Here is a 25,159-nt window from a genome sequence, read left to right as displayed (position 1 = left end):
CCATAGGGCCTTGCAGCGTGGGCAGCTGAGAAATGGCTTTGGGGTACAGTGACCGGATCCATTCTTTGCATAGTGCTACACAGAACCCCAACGCAATGGCTCCGCCCCCAACATGGATTCCTGCAGCTTAGTTACCCCCAAGTATATACCATTATATTTTATATTATTACAGAGAAAAGGGAAATTAGTCAAGAAACAAGAACAGGGTTCTTTGGAAATTACTGGCATTTCTGTATTTGGGGAGTTTCTGGATAGTAGGAAGGTAATTCTGTGCAATGATATTGCCATAAAAATAAATAAATGTATTATTTTCTCTTGGGGACTATACAGGTAATGTATCAATGTGCAGGGAGTATGGCTACAGCAGAGCCAATGGGACGGGATTAACACTATGGGGGGGGGGGGCTTTGCCATTACTGAGCCCCAACTCCCGGCACCCACTCACAAGCTCGATAGCGCCCACGAGAGCCAGAAGGTTTGTAGGTGCTGATTAAGTCTTCAGACCTGGGATCTGAGGTGAATGTTAAACATTTCTGGAAATTACTTATTTTTAGTTTTGCTGGGGACTGGGGGCTCCTCTGCCCCCCTCTAAATACTAAATATGGCCCCCGGTTGAAAGGTAGGGGCTGGGCTGGTGTTGAAGAAAGAAAGAAAGATGTCCAACCAGCTAAATATCTCTAAGTGCTACACAACATGATGTTTGAATGTACATCCACTCCCCCTGTATGCTGGGCCCCAGAACAAAAGCCCCTTCTGCCCACCCCCAATTGCCCCAGACAGACATGGCTCTATGGACAGGACACAGACAGCCGGAGCAGCAGTGACCCAGAAGGAACCATGAAGGCAAGCAGCTAATGTTCCATCCAGACCTTCTCCTTAACCTTGGGTCCCCAGATGTTGTTGAACTGTAACCCGACCACAAACCTGGTCATACGTTGTACAAAGCTGGGGGTTACAGTCCTAGTCAACAAGAAGAACCTCAGATCAGCCCTCTGTGTCTCTCCTGACAAATTCCTCGACTACATCCTGTCCAAAAAGTGACCAGCAGGTGGTGCTGTTGTACCCAAATGCCTTCATATTAAGAAAAGCCCTTATTATCTTGGAATTAAAAAAAAAAAAAAAAATACATAATGAATGTAAATTGCAAAAGTGCTTAGACTAGAACACTCATCAATGTTATAGGCTTACTTATCCTTTAATACATCCCAAAACCTTACATAGACTTGTATTCCAGCACACCCAGTTCCCAAGGGGTTAATGGCTGCACGGTTGGACCCAATGAGGCTCAGGCTTAAGGAACCCCATGAGTCCTTTACATCTGTACTAGTGGTTCCGTCTCCATCACAAAGGTCTACATGGGAAAGGTAAAAGCTGCCTATAGACAAGCAGGGGCCAATATTTACAGGGCCCCCCAGGAATAATAACTATGGGCACTGGGATTGAAGCAGTCCTACCCCCACATCGGTTGTATAGCCCTACCTACTGGGGCAGACCAAGCTGTTATTGCCCCAGGCCACTAAGGTACAAAGACAGACACAGTGGGGCTCATTTATCAACACTGGGCAAATTTGCCCATGGGCAGTAACGCATAGCAACCAATCAGTGATTGGCTTTTTTCAGCCAGCTGCAGGTAGAACAATGAATGCAACAATTTGACTGGTTGCCATAGGTTACTGCCCATGGGCAAATTTGCCCAGTGTTGATAAATGAGCCCCAGTGAGATTTCCAGCAATAACTGGAACAGAACTCTGAGATCGAGAGGAAGAGGGGGACAGACAAGGGAAGAGCGGAGGAAGGGGTTAGTCAACAGAATTACCTGATCAAATGATAGCTGTGAGATGCCACCATGCAGCAAAGAGGGAGAAAAGGAGGGACATGCAGAGAGGTCAGAGCAATCCATGTAAAGTCAGAAATGCAGAGAAGTTAGTAAAAGTCATCACATTGAGCCCCTCGGCCCTACGCAAACCCAGAGCGCCGGCGTCTAGCCTACAGGGAACCTTGGGCAACCTACGGACTAAGCGGCTTGGCAGTTGGTCTTCACTGTTGTGTTTTATTCAATGTTTCCTTGGCGTTCCTCCCCCTTGATTCTGCACCAAGATTTGCCCCAATGTGTGTCTGCAAACATGCCCCCTGTATTGTTACTGGGATCGACTGGTATTTCAACTGGGAAACCAGAACCATGACAGGAGGGGCAGAAATAACCTGAGTGTTACATACAGAGGGCAGGGCGGGGCTCACTCTGGGACCCCAATAGCAGTTCCTTGGGGTGCCCCAGCTGATTGGACTTATTCTAAAGCAAAGCAGTATTTTCTTTTGCTCACACCCGCGTGGCAGCACCTCCATGATTAAATGTGTCTCCTTTCCTACTCACAGCAGAACCCAAAGGCCAAAATGGTCAATAATGGCCTTAGAACTTGGCTTAACCCACCAAGTAGTACATTACTTTATTCAATCCAACAACCCATGGAGGGGGGGGGGGGAGGAACGAGGGGCTTCTGGAGAATTCAGACCCAACATCCAATGAGCAAATTTCATCCATGTGATATGCAAGCTTTTCTATTGGTTCTGCTGGGATCCAACGTAACAGGAGTAAAGGGAAGGCAGAATAGCAGGTAGACTACTAGCCCTGCAGTAACTTTTCTGGCCAGCAGATGTCACTATTTAGCTACTTCACTGGGCAGATAAATAACAAGTACATGCAATGATAATGTACGACCCATTAGTGGTATCAGAAGAAAAAAATAGACTTATGGGCAACATTTCCCAGTGGTTCAAACAGCAGGTAAGGCAGGCAGAAATCGCTATCCATACCTTCCTGTCTTTAACGTGGGCAGAGATAATTACCCACTCCAGATGTTTGGCAATGAGGGGTCATGTGATCAAATCCACAAAGCCTGCCCCAGGTCTAATAACCCATAGCTGGTCACATTTACTGGCCACGTGTTTGAAAGCAAACATCAGACTGGTTGCTATGGGTTACTAGACCTGCTGCTTTTATACGTTACTCTTTAGGGGCCTCAGGTTGGGATTCCTGTGATGGAAGCCTCCTGTGATGGAAGCCTCCTGTGATGGAAGCCTCCCCCCCCCCCCCATGTACAATAAATAAAGCTGGAACGTATAGGAAATCTAAATAACAGAAAGCTTTACAGAAGTACAACTGGCATTAGACCTGTAACTTGACTTGACCAAGAGAAGACTTAGGGGCCTATTTATTATGCTGAGTAAAAAACGGTGACAAAATTGGCCCCATATCGCCAGGCTTTGCTGGTGTAAAATCGGCGTAATTTACGTAAAATAACGGTGTAAAATCTGGAGCTTTTGTCTTTACGCAACATAATAAATAAGCCCCTTGGACAGGCTCACTGGGTATTAGGAAAAATCCTGGTGGGTCCTGTCCAATAAGGTTGGTCGGACTAGGCTAGCGGGGCACCGGGAAAAAGCCTGGTGGGTCCTGTCCAATTAGGTTGGTTGGACTGGGCTGGCGGGGCACCGGGAAAAATACTGGTGGGTCCTGTCCAATAAGGTTGGTCGGACTGGGCTGGCGGGGCACTGGGAAAAAGCCTGGTGGGTCCTGTCCAATAAGGTTGGTCGGACTGGGCTGGCGGGGCACCGGGAAAAATACCGGTGGGTCCTGTCCAATAAGGTTGGTCGGACTGGGCTGGCGGGGCACCGGGAAAAATACTGGTGGGTCCTGTCCAATAAGGTTGGTCGGACTGGGCTGGCGGGGCACTGGGAAAAAGCCTGGTGGGCCCCACCGACCCAGACCCCATCCCCACTGGCTGATCGCCCTCCTCCGATTGTGCCGAATATAAGTATAATGTATGCATACTTGGGGGGGGGGGTTGAGTGAGCATCAGGGCCCCTGGGGGGTGTGGGGGCCACAGAAGGGGCAGTCCCGGTGGGCCCTTAACGCCCCAGTCCAACCCTGGGCCAGTCTGTGTGGCAGGGAAATTGGATAATGGGCAGGAGATGGTGGCAGGCCGGTGGGCCCCAGGCAGCCCAGTAGGTACTACAGGCAAACATGGAGCAGTGCTGCCCAACACATTAGTAAATGTCAATATTTAAGCTTATATGGGCGGTCACTGTGAGGGCCCTGGGGCCCCTTGCATTTATACACACAGGATGCTGCTCAGAGCTTTGGCCAAGCCCATATGTATGTGTGGTATTAACGAGAATTACTAATTGACCTTGCAATAAACTGTAAGTGGGGGGGGCATCACCATCCCATTTGTTAGTCTGGTTATCAGAACTCCGGAATGGGGGTCAGAGAACCAGAAAGAACCTCCAATAGCGGCAGCCTGTGTAGGGACAAAATGGCAGATCGGCCACCTGCACTGAAACCTGATGAGAAGATGGAAACCTCCTGCCCTGCCTATGGTTCCCCCCCATAGCAACGGGTCAGGGGATCATTACTGGCACAATCAGTCCGAGCCAACCCGGACCTTCCACCCAGCGCAGCTCTGTCCTAATAAAGAGCCGGGTCGGTCCAAACCTGCTTGTGTCACATTAAAAAGCTGAGGCTTCGGTTCTGTAACTATAGCAACTATACGAATACGGTCCCAATGGAGCAAACTTATTGCAGGTTCCAGAACATTCTCTGCATTTTCCAGCTCTACCCCCCCCCCTCCCTCCTCTTATTTGTAGTCATTTTGAATTGTTTCAAGTTTCATTCAGCGGCTCTATAGATTGCAGTTTCAGTAGCTTTCTGGTTGCTACGGTCACAATTACCTTAGCAACAAGGGAGTAATTTAAATGAAAGACTGGTATATGAATAGGGGAGGGACTGAATACAGAAATAAGTTATAAAAAGTAACAATAACAATAAAACTGGAGCCTCACAGAGCAATAGGGTTTGGCTGCCGGGGTCAGTGACCCCCATTTGAAAGCTGCAAAGAGTCAGAAGAAGGAGGGAAATAATTCAAATACTATAAAAAAAAAAAAAAAAATAATGAAGGCCAACTGAAAAGCTGCTTAGAACTGGCCATTCTATAACGTACTAAAAGTTAACTTAATGGTGAACCGCCCCTTCAAGTCTCTCATTTATGCCACTGCCTGGTTGCTAGGCTTATTTGTACCTAGCAACGAGCTTCTGAAATTCCAAACGGTAGAGCTGCAGAACAAAAATACTGAATAAATAAGAAACCACAAAAAAAGAGAAAAAAAAGACCAACTGCAAATTGTCTCAGAATATCACTCTCCACATCAATCTAATTTAAAGGGGAACAGACCCAAACACTTTTTGCAGCACTCGGCTACTTTACTTTCCTATTTGCGTTGGGGGGGGGCATTCCTGTGCACCCAGAAACCATCTCTGGCATCGATAAAGTCGCTCCATGGGCAAAAACTGCAAATTCCATTGCAAAAATATAAACCCCAAAACCCTCATTGCATTTCCCGGCACAGAAATGTATAGAAATGTATTCACTGCAATGGGGGCTCTTAGGGATTGATATGGGTATCAGCCTGCCCCAGTGATACATACGTGAGCCGTAAGCACGAGATGAGCCCCCGTATGGGGAATGGCGCGGGGGGGGGGGGACGTACAGCATTGTATGAAAGCGGCGCCACTTACTTCTGTAATATAAAAACTCCTACAATGACAGTGAAGGAAATGACATCCGACGTGATCCAAATTAAATAATATTCATCTGGAGGCTGAAATACACAAAGCGGAAATGAATGGGCAAATGAACGTGACGCACAGAGGTACCCCCCCCCACTTCCACAGGCACGGGCGCTATAATATCATGTGATAATGGGCCCCAGGGGACACAGCCAGTCTGTATATACTTTATATTATAATAAGTGGCCTATTAAAGAATCTCCCCAAACTGGAATATATATATCAGTAAATATTGCCCTTTTACATCCTTTCCCTTGAGCCGCCATTTAGTGATGGGCTGTGTGTTCCCTCAGAGATCAGCTGACAGGAAGTGATGCGGCTCTAACTGTAACAGGAAGTAGTGTGGGAGCAAAAGGCAGAACTCTGCCCATTCATTGGCTGATGGGGCCTAGCATGTATGTGTGCCTTGGCTTGTTTGTGTGCACTGTGACTCCTATGATCCCAGGGGGCGGGGCTTAGTACTTAAAATGGCAGTTTCCTATTTAGGATTACCCAATGGCACATACTGCTAAATAAGTATATTTATATGAAAATGGTTTATTTAGATGAAGCAGGGTTTTACATATGAGCTGTTTATGCAATATATTTATATATAGACTTATGTAGAGGGAATCCTAAATAGGAAACTGCCATTTTAAGTACTAAGCCCCGCCCCCTGGGATCATAGGAGTCACAGTGCACACAAACAAGCCAAGGCACACATACATGCTAGGCCCCATCAGCCAATGAATGGGCAGAGTTCTGCCTTTTGCTCCCACACTACTTCCTGTTACAGTTAGAGCTGCATCACTTCCTGTCAGCTGATCTCTGAGGGAGCACACAGCCCATCACTAAATGGCGGCTCAAGGGAAAGGATGTAAAAGGGCAATATTTACTGATATATATATTCCAGTTTGGGGAGATTCTTTAATAGGCCATTAATATAATATAAACTGTCTGTTGGTTACGTATTCATTCTGGGGGTGTAGTTTCCCTTTAAACTACACCTCCCATCAAACCTAGGAAGAGCCCTGATACTTATTAAAAGACACTTTCCCATGGCCAATCACAAACATTTCCTACTGTTCTTCACTAAAGGCATCTTTATTTCCTTACCATTAACCAGACAGGGAAAGGCACCTTGCTAAGTACGTGGGAAGCATCCGATGTGACGGACTGGACCCCTGAGCACCACAGTACCGAGTACAACCAGGGCTCATTGACAGTGTAAGTGTTCAGGGTGAGGTTCTCTGCACTGTATTCCCTGCCAATCAAATCACAGAATAGGTAAGTGCAATAAACATGTTTATGTCAGCTACATGCAGACTTTTACAGTAAGGTACAGTACAGTAACTAATTACCAAGGGCTGCAGTACCGCCTCCCTCCAGTAGGTGGCCTTGTATAGCCAAGTACTGAGCCCTGAGTGCATTTTTGAGGGTTTTGTCTGCATGATATTTACACTGGTTTTTACTTGAGGATCTTATAGTGACAAAGAAATAAGGGCCAATCTGTTGGTTACAGATATATAGAAACATTGGGGTAACAGTCACCCCGCTATAGTTCCAGGGGTACCCAGGGCACAAATAAGCACTCACCCCAAATCCCCCCTAACTGGCCTTCAGGCTGGGCCCCCTTAGCCCATAACAAGGTTACAGATATATAGAAACATTGGGGTAACAGTCACCCCACTATAGTTCCAGGGGTACCCAGGGCACAAATAAGCACTCACCCCAAATCCCCCCCTAACTGGCCTTCAGGCTGGGCCCCCTTAGCCCATAACAAGGTTACAGATATATAGAAACATTGGGGTAACAGTCACCCCGCTATAGTTCCAGGGGTACCCAGGGCACAAATAAGCACTCACCCCAAATCCCCCCCTAACTGGCCTTCAGGCTGGGCCCCCTTAGCCCATAACAAGGTTACAGATATATAGAAACATTGGGGTAACAGTCACCCTGCTATAGTTCCAGGGGTACCCAGGGCACAAATAAGCACTCACCCCAAATCCCCCCCTAACTGGCCTTCAGGCTGGGCCCCCTTAGCCCATAACAAGGTTACAGATATATAGAAACATTGGGGTAACAGTCACCCCGCTATAGTTCCAGGGGTACCCAGGGCACAAATAAGCACTCACCCCAAATCCCCCCCTAACTGGCCTTCAGGCTGGGCCCCCTTAGCCCATAACAAGGTTACAGATATATAGAAACATTGGGGTGACCGTCACCCCGCTATAGTTCCAGGGGTACCCAGGGCACAAATAAGCACTCACCCCAAATCTCCCCCTAACTGGCCTTCAGGCTGGGCCCCCTTAGCCCATAACAAGGTTACAGATATATAGAAACATTGGGGTAACAGTCACCCCGCTATAGTTCCAGGGGTACCCAGGGCACAAATAAGCACTCACCCCAAATCCCCCCCCTAACTGGCCTTCAGGCTGGGCCCCCTTAGCCCATAACAAGGTTACAGATATATAGAAACATTGGGGTAACAGTCACCCCGCTATAGTTCCAGGGGTACCCAGGGCACAAATAAGCAATCACCCCAAATCCCCCCCTAACTGGCCTTCAGGCTGGGCCCCCTTAGCCCATAACAAGGTTACAGATATATAGAAACATTGGGGTGACAGTCACCCCGCTATAGTTCCAGGGGTACCCAGGGCACAAATAAGCACTCACCCCAAATCCCCCCCTAACTGGCCTTCAGGCTGGGCCCCCTTAGCCCATAACAAGGTTACAGATATATAGAAACATTGGGGTGACAGTCAGGCCTCGGTACCTGATTTCCTCTGGTTGGATGTCAGTGTAGCGCAGGTTCAGCACCGCGATGCCCGACTCCCGCACAGATGTAGCGTCTCTCTTGCGCTCGGAGGCCTGCTGGAAGCCCGGTGCCATGTCCCTGACCAACGCTCGCTGGGCATCTGAGACCCAGATCACCTGTTGGATAAATGATTATCACTGATGGCAGAAGGTTCCAAGGGATGAGTGAGGGGGCTGGGAGAGCCAATATATTCTACTGCAGGTTATACATTGTTCCTAGAATGTTCCTATTATTTATATAGTGCCAGAATACTGTATATTGAGAATGTTAACTGCATCAGTACAGAGAGATACCATAAAACTATAGCACATAGGGATTCCCCTGTACTAAGCACAATTCAGCAGGAACAGCCCCCTAAGTTTGCTCATAGCCTGTACAGAGAGATACCATAAAACTATGGCACATAGGGATTCCCCTGTACTAAGCACAATTCAGCAGGAACAGCCCCCTAAGTTTGCCCATAGCCTGTACAGAGAGATACCATAAAACTATGGCACATAGGGATTCCCCTGTACTAAGCACAATTCAGCAGGAACAGCCCCCTAAGTTTGCTCATAGCCTGTACAGAGAGATACCATAAAACTATGGCACATAGGGATTCCCCTGTACTAAGCACAATTCAGCAGGAACAGCCCCCTAAGTTTGCTCATAGCCTGTACAGAGAGATACCATAAAACTATGGCACATAGGGATTCCCCTGTACTAAGCACAATTCAGCAGGAACAGCCCCCTAAGTTTGCTCATAGCCTGTACAGAGAGATACCATAAAACTATGGCACATAGGGATTCCCCTGTACTAAGCACAATTCAGCAGGAACAGCCCCCTAAGTTTGCTCATAGCCTGTACAGAGAGATACCATAAAACTATGGCACATAGGGATTCCCCTGTACTAAGCACAATTCAGCAGGAACAGCCCCCTAAGTTTGCTCATAGCCTGTACAGAGAGATACCATAAAACTATGGCACATAGGGATTCCCCTGTACTAAGCACAATTCAGCAGGAACAGCCCCCTAAGTTTGCTCGTAGCCTGTACAGAGAGATACCATAAAACATTATAACTCACAAGGTTCTCAGATATCCCAGAAGCCAGGATGGTGCTGACAGTGAGGTTGATGTAGCTGTCGGCGTACGGGTGTTCATACGGCAGGGGCGGGACCTTCAGGAGCACGGTGGCATTATATTCTTTGGCCAGGACTAGCAGCTCGCTCAGCTTACAGACTGACTGGTTCCCTGCCTGGGTGGCATCGGACGGAGAAAGGGAACTTGCCGTCCAGAAAGGATCAGTCTAAAGGAAACAAAAATATGGTTATAAGGGTCACTTTATCCCGAATATTTCTATAAATCTCTGTCACCCAAACAACAGAACTGAGCAGAGAAGCGCCAGGAGATGCTGCTTGTATCAGTAATGGAAGCGTTTGCCATTCTGTCTGGGGCAGAACAGCAGGGCATGATATCAGTACAGGTATGGGACTGGTTATACAGAATGCTCGGGTCCTGGGGGTATCCGTACAAGGGGTCTTTCTGTAATTAGGATTTCCAGACCTTAAGTCTGGAAGAGCAATGTGAACAATTTTACATTAAAGGACAAGCAAAGCTTTGGTTACTGGGTGGCGACATGAGAATTGCACCAGGCCGGGGCAGTTTCCCAGTACAGGTGGCCCCAATCTCACCCCAGCTTTCCAAGCATCCGAGACTTTCCCAAAAGGTTCTGCTCCGGGTTCTACCTACCAGCCTGTGTATCCCCATTAGTATCTGGTTATTCCGCCATTAGGGTTCCCAATGAATAGGAGCCGGAACAGAAACCCATTTATACTGCATCTCTATATGTAACATGCAACCTGGCACTCAATCTGCGTTGCTTAGCAACAAGGCCTTTTTGTTTTGCTCCCTAAAAGGATCGGTACAATACCAGCCGGACCCAGACACTGGGCTCATTATCTCCGGCTTGGCAACTTGCAGAGAGGAGCCATCGGCTTGTACAGCACTCACAGATTGAGGGCCGAGTGTCCTTCAGAGGGGGATTGTGTCCCCCCCCCCCCCCCGAAATATATAAGGGGGGGCAGTAATGAAATAGAGAAAGTACAGGGAAGAGCGACTAAGCTGATAAAGGGAATGGGCTCAGTTATGGGGAAAGGCTGGCCCAGTTGGGATTGGTTACACTGGGGGGGGGGGCAGTTACGGGGGGGGGTCACTGTTCTCAGAACAGAATGGATGAGGCTCCCAGTTCCCAGCCCAATGCTACACAGACAGGACAGATAATACACAAGTCCCAGTATCTATACAATGAGGCCCATAGGGGACTTGCCGGGGGGGGGGGGGGGGGGGGGGCAGTGCCAGTTCTATATTAGGCAGAGCCAATAAATAGAAGTGTCGGGGGAATCTATAACCTGACAAATTGGCACAAGATGCTGAGCGTGGGCTCCGGGTGGGAAGCGGCAGAGGAAGGGAACATAAATCCTACGAACAGATTGAAAGGCATAAATATCAGGTCTTGGTCTTAAAATACATTGCAGCCAAGTTGTGCAGCCTATGCCCATCAGCGCCTCCATCAGGGCCTGGCAGGTACCACGGTTCTGCGGGTTAGATTAGACAAAGGGGGATCTAGGCTGGGGGGTTTAATTAATCGGATACTGTTAATATATAATGAACCCCTCTATGTTATAATGCTCTTTAATGTTTATAAGTTTGGTGGTTTTGTTTTCTCTGACTCAGTTCAGCTTTCTTATCTCTCCCATTATCTTTGCTGAAGCAACAGCAAATCTCTGCACCGTGGCCTGGATTTATACACCTCTCTGCCAAAGCATGATTGTTTCCCGGTAATTATCTACACTTCTAGCCATAAAGCAAGACTGAACTGCTGTTTTTCTAGTAAGGAGAAAAAAAGTGCTATTTTCAGGTACTGCACATTATTTAATACTTAAAACCAGACACACTGTATTTTGACTCCCTTTTTTAATAGATTATGAAATAAATAATGGTTTCCAGGCTTCAGCCCCACAGCTGCTGTTGAGGTTACCTCCATCATTTACCCATGGGGTGCTGCTTGTTGGCAACGTTGGGATTATAAACCATGTGATCTCTTGGGCATATCCCTCAATTTCCCTTGGATTGTGGGATGGCCCAGAAGAACACACCCAGATACGAGTTCTTATCACAAAGTGGGCACTTTTCTCATTGGACATTGCATTGGAAGGCTGAGGGGTACCTCCAACTGCCCAGAGGCTGGTCGGGGTGTGTGATTGGCTTACCTACAAACACATGGGTCAATAATGTTTCCCTCCGTGCAGCCATAGTTTCCAAGTCACTAGACCCCCGACCACGTCACCCAGTACCAAAACTGACCTTCAAAAACCAGTCTCCTGCATTGAGCCTCTCAAGGTCCGTCCAGTTGATCATGGAAGAATGTACAAAGGAGAGTTCTGGAAAGACTCCGTCAATGTTGGTCGTCCTTCTTAGGGTGCGGTCGTGCATAAGGAACGGGACTCCGTCGTAGCTGTAAGCAGAGAGGGCAATGAATCTCTCATAACTGGCCAGTACGATGGGTCATGGGTTGTGTCTATGTGGCCAAGAAAACATCTACAGACATCTGAAACCACTAGTAGATAAGGGTCATAAGTAACCAGAGCAGAGGGCTTGTATGGACTTTAATGAGCAGCTTGGACTCCAACAGGTTGGGTGGGTCCTAAGTTTTTGATCCTCCCCACCTAAAGCAACCACAGATGGAACTCCTACCCCCATCTCTTACTCCAAGCCTTGATGGCCATGGACATTAGAAGCTTTACCTTATCATGACATCGGCCTGAAGACCGTACGCCTGGTGCTCCAAAGCCCTTTGGAAAGACATGAGTGTGTTTTCTGGAGCCAGCTGGAGACAACAAAAAATGGGGAGAAATATTTTATTTCAATGGTTCTACTGGGTCAATGTAACGTTTAGAGGAGTGTGGGGAGGGGCATTGGTCGGAGGCTTGGGTCCCAGTTTAATAGGACCTTCCAGCATCCAAACTGAAGGGCTACACAGTATATACTGGAATAATCCAACAACCCATTCACTGTATAGGCCCGCTGTACTCCTGTGATGCTAGGGGGCGCTATGTTTGTGTACCCTACCCAAAAAGACAAAACCCTTCCCTACCCTTCCCTGCTGAAAAAGGCAGAATCTTGGCTGAATCCCGAATCGCTAATTAAAATCAAGGGACGAGGATTGATAATTGATCATTTTGCCACTTGCAGTACCACCTCTCAACTGTTTTATTGGTGGCGCTGCAACAGGACTATATGTTTACAGGCAAAACACGATGGTTAAAAAGCCATAGCGAATGTAGCACCGAGAGATGGCAGTTAGTTAGATGGCAGACCACCTGGAGTTAAGGTCCCCATACACGGGCCGATTCTAGCTGCCAATATGGGTCCCTTAGACCGATATCGGCCCGTGTAGGGGCACTAACGACGGGCCTGCCCGACCGATACCTGGGCTGAAATCGGGCAGATCGCATTGGCTTTTTGATGCAGCCCCCAAACCAACTGCCTATACCCGTCGTTATAATTCGATCGTTTGGCCCCAGGGCCAAATGACCGAATTCGCCTGGATTTGCCCGATATTGCCCACCCGTAGGTGGGGATATCGGGAGAAGATCCGAAGGTGTATGGCCACCTTTAATTACCCGTTATAAAGACTCATAGTATCTGGGGCTTGCTGGGAATTGTAGTTCGGCAAGGTTAGGAGGCAGCCCATATCTACATTACGAAGCCCCAGGAGCGGCTGTGAGACATTTCAAGCACTGACAGTCGCTGCAGCACCGGAGCAAAACGCGTGATCCAATAATGAGATGCTGAATGGCAACAGATGGTTCTGCTCAAAGCCGCCTACTTGCAGTCTGACTGATATCTGCATTGTGCAGAACTTTCTACCCAAGCTCAGAAGCGCTCTCCCCAATAACTGCCAGGCCCTCCGCCGCCCCAGAATAAACGGGGTCACACTGCCCCTTGTGAAACAAAATATGTTATTCCCTATGGATCCGCTGCTCCACACTATACTGCAAAGGGAAAGGTAACCCGTAAAGCCAAGAAAGAGCACACAAAGGAACCATTACGTGATACCGTCCCCCCAGCACCCCAAAACGGCTTCCCATTAGCAATACATAAAGAGCACAGGGAGGGGGGCCTAGAACCGCGTAACCCGTTCCTCGCTGAGCTCAGCTATTCATTACAGAATCTGTTAGTCATGAACCCGATTTGCCAAGGACAAGCATCAAGGGAACAATCCGGAGACTCTCCCACATCATTATTATCTGACTCACAAGCCTTCAGTATGTGTTTAAAGGCCAAGTAAACCTTCATTTTTTCAGATTTCTTTCAGTCTGTCTAAAGGAAGAGCTGGAAGCATAAATACCGTGGTGCGTTTGTCCCAAGCTTTTATGAAGGGTAAGTAAGAACTTAAATAAGGACTAAACGGGCAGATTCTCTCCAAGCAAAGTGCGTTTTATAGCTCCGCTCTGCAACCAATAGGCACGGCCGATACTCCATATTTTATTTATGGTCATTGTGCCGCAGAACTGAACGGTGAATTGTAATTTTATCCGGAAAAGCGTGGGTATGAAGTGCTTGTGGAGAGAACAAAATGCTCCATTACTATCCAGGGTTTCAGCTCCACTTACGGAACGCCACTCTGCCACAATAAAACGGGTTTACGTGTTCCAGAAATGTGCGATATTATATAAAAAGCGACTTTTATTTATCTATGAATAAGTTCCTGGTTTGAGCCTATTTCCTGGTGCCCAAGTGTCTCTACTCCCTTTATATGGGGCAGGGCCTTGCTTTATGGCTGTTTCCTATATATTAGGGTGCACCAAATCCACTTGCAGGGACCCATAGGGTTAAACTGCCCCTATGGCTTTAAACCCTACAACTTCCTTAGTTTATGCTGTTACTGGGCCATGTATGTATCTAGTTTATCCTGTGCACTTATACCTTATTGGTTTACAGGTTGGCTCCACCCTTTGCACTCCAATGTAGTGTTTAGCAAGGGGGTGGGTCTTCCTCTTTGGGAGCCTGGGATCAACAGGGTCCCAGTAAAGCCATCTCTACCCTAGAGTATCCATCTACACTCTAGTGAAGTCGGGGACAGGGACCCCGGGAACGAGGACCAGTTAGATAGTTACTCTTGTAGAGCACTCTCTAGGAGAGTGAGATAGAGAGGGAACGAAGCAAGAGCAGTTTTGGCTCCACCAAGGAAAGTAGCTGGAAGTACCTCCCATACAGGCACTGTTGCCTCAGCATAGGGCCACGGTTAAGACACAGGAGACAGGCAGTACCTTAACCCTGATCCACAGTCGGCTGTAGGACTCTTAAAGCTACAGGTATTCAACCTGAGTACTGGGGTATCTATCCTGACTGCTTCCATAGGGGTGCCAAGCTGCCCAGGTGGATTTACCCTGCCCAGACTCTAAAGGAGGTGGGATAAACTGTTGTCCTCAGTATATGCAATAACCCTGTGCACTAATTGTCTTTGACAATAAACCAGTTATCATTTATTAATCAGTAAAGAACCTTCTGGCGTCCATTATTCTCTATTTTACTCTGCACACAGCTTAGTGAGTTGTAGTTGCACTACACCCCAGGCTACTTCCATATAGCGAAGGCCCAACCTATCTAAGAGAGTTGCATGTACCCCACGCTCTAACCTATTCTAGCTTGGGTTTGACTGTTTTACAGCCAATTAGGGGTTACACACTATTTTGAGGTTTGACCGAACCCCGAATCCTTCGCGAAAGATTCAGCCGAATACCGAACCAAATCCTAATTATCAAATGCAAATCAGAATAAGGAAGGGTTAAACAGAACCGCAGGCTGCAATGAAAAATGTTCAACCCCCTTGTAAGGGAGGAAAATCACCATTTATATGGGCGTGGCTAGTTTATTTATAAGAACGGAAGAGATAAGCAATGCATTATGGGTAAAGACATACAGAACTAAATCCATATTTTGCTTATAAAGGAGAATCAGTGTCCCATTAGCAAAGAGTTCCTGTCCCAGAGTTTGGCAGTCAGTACAAAACCCACAGTTCTATGGGGATCTATAGAGTCCATATGACTCGGTACCATACGGCCAATGGGAGGCGCTGGGAGTTGCTATTTCAGGAGAGCCAAATGGAGCAGAACAAGCGCTAAACATAGTTACACCATACGGGGAGCCAGCGGGGCACTTGGCTGCTTGGGAGACCGTGTACTGGGAAAGGTATGAATGGTAATTGTATAAACAGCTCGTATGTAAAACCCTGCTTCATATAAATAAACCATTTTCATATAAATATATTTATTTAGTACAGGTATGGGACCCCTTATCCGGAAACCCGTTACCCAGAAAGTTCCGAATTACGGAAAGGCCATCTCCCATAGACTCCATTATGAGCAAATAATTCTCATTTTTAAAAATGATTCCCTTTTCTCTGTAATAATAAAACAGTACCTGTACTTGATCCCAACTAAGATATAATTACCCCTTATTGGGGGCAGAACAGCCCTATTGGGTTTATTTAATGGTTAAATGATTCCCTTTTCTCTGTAATAATAAAACAGTACCTGTACTTGATCCCAACTAAGATATAATTACCCCTTATTGGGGGCAGAACAGTCCTATTGGGTTTATTTAATGGTTAAATGATTCCCTTTTCTCTGTAATAATAAAACAGTACCTGTACTTGATCCCAACTAAGATATAATTACCCCTTATTGGGGCAGAACAGCCCTATTGGGTTTATTTAATGGTTAAATGATTCCCTTTTCTCTGTAATAATAAAACAGTACCTGTACTTGATCCCAACTAAGATATAATTACCCCTTATTGGGGCAGAACAGCCCTATTGGGTTTATTTAATGGTTAAATGATTCCCTTTTCTCTGTAATAATAATAAAACAGTACCTGTACTTGATCCCAACTAAGATATAATTACCCCTTATTGGGGCAGAACAGTCCTATTGGGTTTATTTAATGGTTAAATGATTCCCTTTTCTCTGTAATAATAAAACAGTACCTGTACTTGATCCCAACTAAGATATAATTACCCCTTATTGGGGGCAGAACAGCCCTATTGGGTTTATTTAATGGTTAAATGATTCCCTTTTCTCTGTAATAATAAAACAGTACCTGTACTTGATCCCAACTAAGATATAATTACCCCTTATTGGGGGCAGAACAGCCCTATTGGGTTTATTCAATATTTAAATGATTTTTAGCAGACTTAAGTTATGGAGATTCAAATTACAGAAAGATCCCTTATCCGGAAAACCCCAGGTCCTGAGCATTCTGGATAACAGGTCCCGTACCTGTAGTATGTGCTGTTGGGTAATCCTAAATAGAAAACTGCCATTTTAAGTACTAAGGGCCGCCCCCTGGGATCATAGGATTCACAGTGCACACAAACAAGCCAAACACATACATGCTAGGCCCCATCAGCCAATGAATGGGCAGAGTTCTGCCTTTTGCTCCCACACTACTTCCTGTTACAGTTAGAGCTGCATCACTTCCTGTCAGCTGATCTCTGAGGGGGCACACAGCCCATCACTAAATGGCGGCTCAAGGGAAAGGATATAAAAGGGCAATATTTACTGATATATATATTCCAGTTTGGGGAGATTCTTTAATAGGCCACTTAATATAATATAAACTGTCTGTTGGTTACGTATTAATTCTGGGGGTGTAGTTTCCCTTTAAAGTAACTCTAGTACATTGGGAGAAAGAGTATGAGCGGTCCTGGTTTTAGGGGGTTAAGTAATCCTTTAGTATGTTATAGAAAGGCCAGCTCTAAGCAACTTTTCTATTAATCTTCATTATTTATTTTTTAACTATTTCCCTTCTTTTTCTAACTCTTTGCAGCTTTCAAATGGGGGTCACTGACCCCGGCAGCCATAAACCTATTGCTCTGTGTCTCCAGTTTTATTGTTACTGTTAGTTTATATTACTTATCTTTCCCTTCAGGTCCTCTCCTATTCATATATCAGTTTTTCATTCAAACCACTCCCTGGTTGCTAAGGTAATTTGGACCCTAGCAACCAGATAGCTGCTTAAACTCCAAGCTGCTGAACAAAAACGGAAATAATTCAAAAACTACAAATAATAAAAAATGAAGACCAATTGCAAATTGTCTCAGAATATTACTCTCTATATCATACTAAAAGGTAACTTTAGTACAAGCCCTGTAAGGTGGCCACACACGGTAATAGCCGCTCATTTGGTGGCTTGTCAAATGGGCGTATCTTCTCCCGATATGCCCCCCTAAGGTGGGAGATATTGGGCTAATTAGATATTTTGGCTCTAGGGCCAAACGATTTAATTAAACAGTCAGGTATAGGCGCTGTCGGACTGAAAGCTGCATCAATGAGCCGACTGAAGATCAAACCTGCCCAGTTGAGATCTGGCCAATTTCAGGTTGGGTAGGCCTGCCCATACACAGGCAGATAAGCTGCCAAATCGATGGCTACTATCTGCCCGTATTTGGCCACCTATAGTGTGGAAGGAAGCCAACTGTAAGTCATTGTTCCATCTAATAGGGCTGATTATAGCGCGGGGCTCTCAGCCTTCAGGCAGGGGGGGGGGAGCGAATGAGACCCCCGGGGAAGCATCTAATGGCATTTATATGAGAGGTTCGACTCGAGAGATACTCAGCGAGACTTCCAGCCGCGATAATTACCCTCCCAACTTAACCCCTCGGCTGCTGACGGCGACGGCAACTCCACATTGTTTGTCTTTTAAACCCCCCCCGGCAGTGAAAGGGTTAATGTTTGCATTGATTTCCGTGGCAGGGGCGCTGGTATTTACGTTCTCGTGGCATTTCAAGGAGCGACTAAGAAGGGAAGTTTCTCACCGGGGGGAAATGAAATATTGATAAGAGGCACAGTGTGCGGCCGCTGGCTGTAATGAACCAAGCGCAACGCGTTTCTCTTCCCCCCCCCCCCGTATCCGTCATTAATAATTAGTCGCTTAGCAGGTATTGTTCCTGGGTGTCAATTCAATTCTAACATTTACATGCAAAATAAATGGTCCCTGAGCTTCTATCTTCTGGTCATGTGATCCCATGTGAGTCAATTGGTCTTCATTTTGTATTTTTTAAGGTTTTTCAGTTATTTCACTTTTTGTTCAGCAGCTCTCCTTTTGGTATTTGAGCAGCTGTCTGGTTGCTAGGGTCTTATATACCCTAGCAACCAGGCATAGGTTTAAATGGGAGAGGGGAATATGAATAGGGGAGGGGCTGCATAGAAAGGTAAGGAATAAAAAGTAACAATAACAATAAAACTGGAGGCTCACAGAGCAATAGGCTGCCGGGGTCAGTGACTTCCATTTTAAAGCTGGAGAGTGGCAGAAGAAAAAGGAAAATAACACAAAAACTATAAACTATAAATAATAAAAACCAATTGCAAGGTTGCTAGGAATAGGGCATTCTGTAACATACTAAATGTAAAGGTGTACTGCCCCTTTAAGAAACCCAGATCATGTGACTAGCAGAGCACTAGACAGCGCTATTTAGCAATGTATTTAATATTAAATGAAAAGAATGAAAGATGAAATAATGAAAGAAATGTTCTAGATGGTAAAAGTGACCTTCTCCCCAACCCAAAGGGGAAGATAAAGTGGTAATTTACATAGATCTCACCATTGGAGCTCCTCGATGGCCAAAGATTTGCGGTTTCACCCCCAGATCTTTCTTGTCCATAAGACACGGGGAGGAGATAGTGAGAGGGACCAGATAAAGTGCAATTACCACAGCTAAATAGGCGATGATTATAAACATCTGAAAGACTAAAAAGAAAAGCTTTGTATGATAAAACTGCCCCACTGCTCTATAAGTGTTCCTGCTGAATTGTGCTTAGTACAGGGGAATCCCTATGTGCCATAGTTTTATGGTATCTCTCTGTACAGGCTATGGGCAAACTTAGGGGGCTGTTCCTGCTGAATTGTGCTTAGTACAGGGGAATCCCTATGTGCCATAGTTTTATGGTATCTCTCTGTACAGGCTATGAGCAAACTTAGGGGGCTGTTCCTGCTGAATTGTGCTTAGTACAGGGGAATCCCTATGTGCCATAGTTTTATGGTATCTCTCTGTACAGGCTATGGGCAAACTTAGGGGGCTGTTCCTGCTGAATTGTGCTTAGTACAGGGGAATCCCTATGTGCCATAGTTTTATGGTATCTCTCTGTACAGGCTATGAGCAAACTTAGGTGGCTGTTCCTGCTGAATTGTGCTTAGTACAGGGGAATCCCTATGTGCCATAGTTTTATGGTATCTCTCTGTACAGGCTATGGGCAAACTTAGGGGGCTGTTCCTGCTGAATTGTGCTTAGTACAGGGGAATCCCTATGTGCCATAGTTTTATGGTATCTCTCTGTACAGGCTATGAGCAAACTTAGGGGGCTGTTCCTGCTGAATTGCGCTTAGTACAGGGGAATCCCTATGTGCCATAGTTTTATGGTATCTCTCTGTACAGGCTATGAGCAAACTTAGGGGGCTGTTCCTGCTGAATTGCGCTTAGTACAGGGGAATCCCTATGTGCCATAGTTTTATGGTATCTCTCTGTGCAGGCTATGAGCAAACTTAGGGGGCTGTTCCTGCTGAATTGCGCTTAGTACAGGGGAATCCCTATGTGCCATAGTTTTATGGTATCTCTCTGTACAGGCTATGGGCAAACTTAGGGGGCTGTTCCTGCTGAATTGTGCTTAGTACAGGGGAATCCCTATGTGCCATAGTTTTATGGTATCTCTCTGTACAGGCTATGAGCAAACTTAGGGGGCTGTTCCTGCTGAATTGTGCTTAGTAAAGGGGAATCCCTATGTGCCATAGTTTTATGGTATCTCTCTGTACAGGCTATGAGCAAACTTAGGGGGCTGTTCCTGCTGAATTGTGCTTAGTACAGGGGAATCCCTATGTGCCATAGTTTTATGGTATCTCTCTGTACAGGCTATGGGCAAACTTAGGGGGCTGTTCCTGCTGAATTGTGCTTAGTACAGGGGAATCCCTATGTGCCATAGTTTTATGGTATCTCTCTGTACAGGCTATGAGCAAACTTAGGGGGCTGTTCCTGCTGAATTGTGCTTAGTACAGGGGAATCCCTATGTGCCATAGTTTTATGGTATCTCTCTGTACAGGCTATGAGCAAACTTAGGGGGCTGTTCCTGCTGAATTGTGCTTAGTACAGGGGAATCCCTATGTGCCATAGTTTTATGGTATCTCTCTGTACAGGCTATGGGCAAACTTAGGGGGCTGTTCCTGCTGAATTGTGCTTAGTACAGGGGAATCCCTATGTGCCATAGTTTTATGGTATCTCTCTGTACAGGCTATGAGCAAACTTAGGGGGCTGTTCCTGCTGAATTGTGCTTAGTACAGGGGAATCCCTATGTGCCATAGTTTTATGGTATCTCTCTGTACAGGCTATGAGCAAACTTAGGGGGCTGTTCCTGCTGAATTGTGCTGACAGGACACGTTATACTTACTGGCTTTTTCTGATCTTGCAAACTGACCAGCAATTATCCAGGACAGGAGGGTGATCGCACCGAGAGCACCTATGTGCAAAAAGGGAGCCGTAGCCTAAAAAAAGAGATACATCATTCCAACCGTGCAGTAAAGGTATTTTCCATCACCCCCGCCCAATGCAAAGCATTATGGGACATTACTTAGAACCTATTACCAGCCAGCCTAGCTGTACTGCTGATATAGGTTCCTTTACCAGTGCGATGTCCTGCCCCCGACACTGGGGGACCACAACCTACTAGAATGTTCCACACTACTGGGGGACTAAGCAGAATAATTGCAATGACCTGAACCCGAAACATAAATATTAACCCCTCTTACACCCCCACCACTTTACCACAGCGCCATCAGAACAAATGCGACCAATGAATGCAGCCGCCGATAGTGATGTCATGGCATGACAGAAGAACGCCAGACTATGGAGTTGGGAATGATAAACGGAAGCTTTGCGGCACTGAACATAAAGGTAATTAGTGCATCTATAGTTATCGTTAGTAGGAACCATAACGTACCTGGAAGGAAATAAAGAGAACGTCCCACTCTTCCTCCCACATCTCTCCCATGGAGGCCATGGCGATGACCGTAGCAACCAAGATCACCCCAAGGAAACCCTAGGAATCCACATAAAGGTGTTATTGGTTTATCCCAGACTGAAGAGCTGAGCTGATTGGTTCCCCCCTGATCCAGTGGCACCATGCCCACCTCCCACCCTTACCCTCTGCCTATTGCCCTCTTGATCCCCATCCCGTTATTTCTCCCGTCAGTTGGTCACTCGTTTACAGCAGAGGCACGGGGTGACCCAATCCTTAATGCAGTTTGAACTCAACAAATCACCTTGCAGCTCTCTCCTCCATGTAATTAAACGTGCCGCTAATGTTCTATAATGCAGGCCTGGCACAATACATTGCCCATACACCCCCAATGGGAGTGCCCACCCAATGAGGGGGACTTGGGGCACTTGCTATGGGTGCTCTGGCATACACCCAGGGTGCCCACTGACGGCTCAGCTTTGTACCCAAGCACCGGGGGAAAACAAAAACACAGATCATACCAACCAAGGGTGAAGCTCAGATGGACGTGGGTGAGGTTTGGATCAGTCCAGGTTATAACTGATGCCCCCAAACTCACTGCAAGTGCCCTAGGAATTTACCCTTATTATAACAGGGGGCAATGTCGGAAGGTCAGTGAGACGCAATAGATATAATGATCCCCCCGCACTGTCAGTTCTGCCAACAATTCCCTTCTCCCCCCCACCCCCCCAAGACCCCAGTTACCTTATGGAGCCAGTGTAAGTTCATTTGCTGCCCCACAGCTATGTGGCCCAGTGCTAACATCTGGAACAAGAGAAAAACACTTATTAAACTGGGCTGAACCCGTCATGTATTTAAATACCCCATTTGTAATAAAAGTAGGGATGCACCGAACCCCCAAACCCACCCCGATGGATTCTGCCAAATCCTGAACCGTTTCCTAATTGGCATATGCTAATGACGATCGGAAGGGGTTAAAAATCGATGCGTTCGTGGCAAAAAAATTTTTCCATCTGCTAATTTATTATTATTATTATTATTATTATTATTATTAACATTTATTTATAAAGCGCCAACATATCCCGATACCGGAGGGGAAGGGAGCCCTGCCCAAAAGAGCTTACACTCTACAGGGAATTACTGCATTTCATACATTGGGCATACAGAGTAACATATAAAGCAATCAGTAACCGATACAGGAGGGGAAGGGAGCCCTGCCCAAAAGAGCTTACACTCTACAAGGAATTACTGCATTTCATACATTGGGCATACAGAGTAACATATAAAGCAATCAGTAACCGATACAGGAGGGGAAGGGAGCCCTGCCCAAAAGAGCTTACACTCTACAGGGAATTACTGCATTTCATACATTGGGCATACAGAGTAACATATAAAGCAATCAGTAACCGATACAGGGGGGGAAGGGAGCCCTGCCCAAAAGAGCTTACACTCTACAGGGAATTACTGCATTTCATACATTGGGCATACAGAGTAACATATAAAGCAATCAGTAACCGATACAGGAGGGGAAGGGAGCCCTGCCCAAAAGAGCTTACACTCTACAGGGAATTACTGCATTTCATACATTGGGCATACAGAGTAACATATAAAGCAATCAGTAACCGATACAGGAGGGGAAGGGAGCCCTGCCCAAAAGAGCTTACACTCTAAAGGGAATTACTGCATTTCATACATTGGGCATACAGAGTAACATATAAAGCAATCAGTAACTGATACAGGAGGGGAAGGGAGCCCTGCCCAAAAGAGCTTACACTCTACAAGGAATTACTGCATTTCATACATTGGGCATACAGAGTAACATATAAAGCAATCAGTAACCGATACAGGAGGGGAAGGGAGCCCTGCCCAAAAGAGCTTACACTCTACAAGGAATTACTGCATTTCATACATTGGGCATACAGAGTAACATATAAAGCAATCAGTAACCGATACAGGAGGGGAAGGGAGTCCTGCCCAAAAGAGCTTACACTCTACAGGGAATTACTGCATTTCATACATTGGGCATACAGAGTAACATATAAAGCAATCAGTAACCGATACAGGAGGGGAAGGGAGCCCTGCCCAAAAGAGCTTACACTCTACAGGGAATTACTGCATTTCATACATTGGGCATACAGAGTAACATATACAGCAATCAGTAACCGATACAGGAGGGGAAGGGAGCCCTGCCCAAAAGAGCTTACACTCTATGCTAATTAGGATCCGGATTCAGTTCAGCCGGGACCATGAATTCGGCCAAAACCAAATCCTTAAAAAAAAAAAAAGCCTGGATTTGGCCCGAATCCCAAACCAAATCCGGGATTATTCCATAAATAAAAAGGCATTAAGTTTGCCCAGGAGCAGTAACCCATAGCAACCAATAAAATGTTTGCTTTTGAGACTAGTGAATGATACCTGCTGATTGGTTGCTATAGGTTACTGAGCAAACTTAATGCCTTTTATTACATATAGGGGAAAGATGGCGGCCAATGAGATGGTTGGTTTCATTACTGCGCCAATGGGGACGGACCATAAAGGGAAATACACTGCAGATAAATCGGATTTATAAAAGGTGATTTAGTTTGGTATTTGGCCTTTCCTTTGTAGAAACAGAACATTAATTAATGACCACAAACTGAAATTTGCAATTTAAATGGATCTTATTGAATAATAACAATTATATCAGTGTGTAAACATTTAACGTAGAGCAACCCAAACAACTGACGATGGGCATACACGGAAAGATCCGCTCAATTGGCCATGAATGGATCATTCCCCAATATGCCCCCCTTCATGCCTTACTTGGTATTGCCCAACCCCTCCCTGGCACCCCGGGTGAAGGCAAACAATATGGCAGCTCAACCCCACATGTATAGAACTTGGTACTTACCAAAAGTGCTGTAATATAGGTGAAGCCAGCAGCAGTAGTGATAAGAATTGGAATGGACCAGTCATCCCAATGTCCTGTTCTGTTATATAAAAACCTACAGCGAAACAGACAATAACAAGTCTCAGTAATCAGATTATTCACACTCTGAGCCGCAGGAGTCACACCAAGGTAAGCAGCAGTCCTGCCCTGCTTTATGGCTGAGATTCTAGCTATCTGTATAACAGAGCATTCTGTCACAGTGGCACAGATCCTATCTGATCCCCCCCATTGTAAGCAGCAGTCCTGCCCTGCTTTATGGCTGAGATTCTAGCTATCTGTATAACAGAGCATTCTGTCACAGTGGCACAGATCCTATCTGATCCCCCCCCCATTGTAAGCAGCAGTCCTGCCCTGCTTTATGGCTGAGATTCTAGCTATCTGTATAACAGAGCATTCTGTCACAGTGGCACAGATCCTATCTGATCCCCCCCCTCCATTGTAAGCAGCAGTCCTGCCCTGCTTTATGGCTGAGATTCTAGCTATCTGTATAACAGAGCAAGTCTGTGTTTGGGCACAAGGGGGTGAGTCAATGTTTATTTAATGAATGAGACCCAGTAAGTTGCACCCTGGTACCAGCCATCAGGTTCTATTGCAGTAAATCCCAGGGGCCCAATTACTCCAAAGATATTCTGGTACCGTTGCCCTACATTGTTTTGCTCCATTACCAGTCAGGTTCATTCCCGACAGAGACAGACTGAGATTCTGGCTGATTACTATAAATAAGATACACAAGCGGATCAGAGAGGACATTATTACCCAGTTC

General features: G+C 46.1%; 1 protein-coding gene across 2 annotated transcripts in view; it reads right to left on the bottom strand.

Moving 5' to 3' along the window:
• Positions 1 to 25,159, bottom strand: part of gdpd5 (glycerophosphodiester phosphodiesterase domain containing 5) — a 119,635-nt gene that overhangs the window by 15,084 nt on the left and 79,392 nt on the right. The window contains exons 4-15 of one of the 2 annotated variants that reach the window (XM_031895709.1): positions 24,358 to 24,451; positions 22,212 to 22,271; positions 21,450 to 21,548; positions 20,901 to 20,994; positions 19,068 to 19,213; positions 12,205 to 12,287; positions 11,765 to 11,915; positions 9,486 to 9,707; positions 8,379 to 8,536; positions 6,719 to 6,866; positions 5,573 to 5,655; positions 1,817 to 1,831 (exon numbers count right to left, since the gene is read on the bottom strand). In XM_031895709.1, coding sequence (XP_031751569.1) covers positions 1,817 to 1,831; positions 5,573 to 5,655; positions 6,719 to 6,866; positions 8,379 to 8,536; positions 9,486 to 9,707; positions 11,765 to 11,915; positions 12,205 to 12,287; positions 19,068 to 19,213; positions 20,901 to 20,994; positions 21,450 to 21,548; positions 22,212 to 22,271; positions 24,358 to 24,451 — 1,353 coding nt within the window. 2 annotated transcript variants of the gene reach the window in all.

Source organism: Xenopus tropicalis, chromosome 2 (genome assembly GCF_000004195.4).
Source record: "Xenopus tropicalis strain Nigerian chromosome 2, UCB_Xtro_10.0, whole genome shotgun sequence".
In the NCBI taxonomy this organism is placed as follows: Eukaryota; Metazoa; Chordata; class Amphibia; order Anura; family Pipidae; genus Xenopus; species Xenopus tropicalis.
This window is presented reverse-complemented; position numbering and strand designations above follow the sequence as displayed.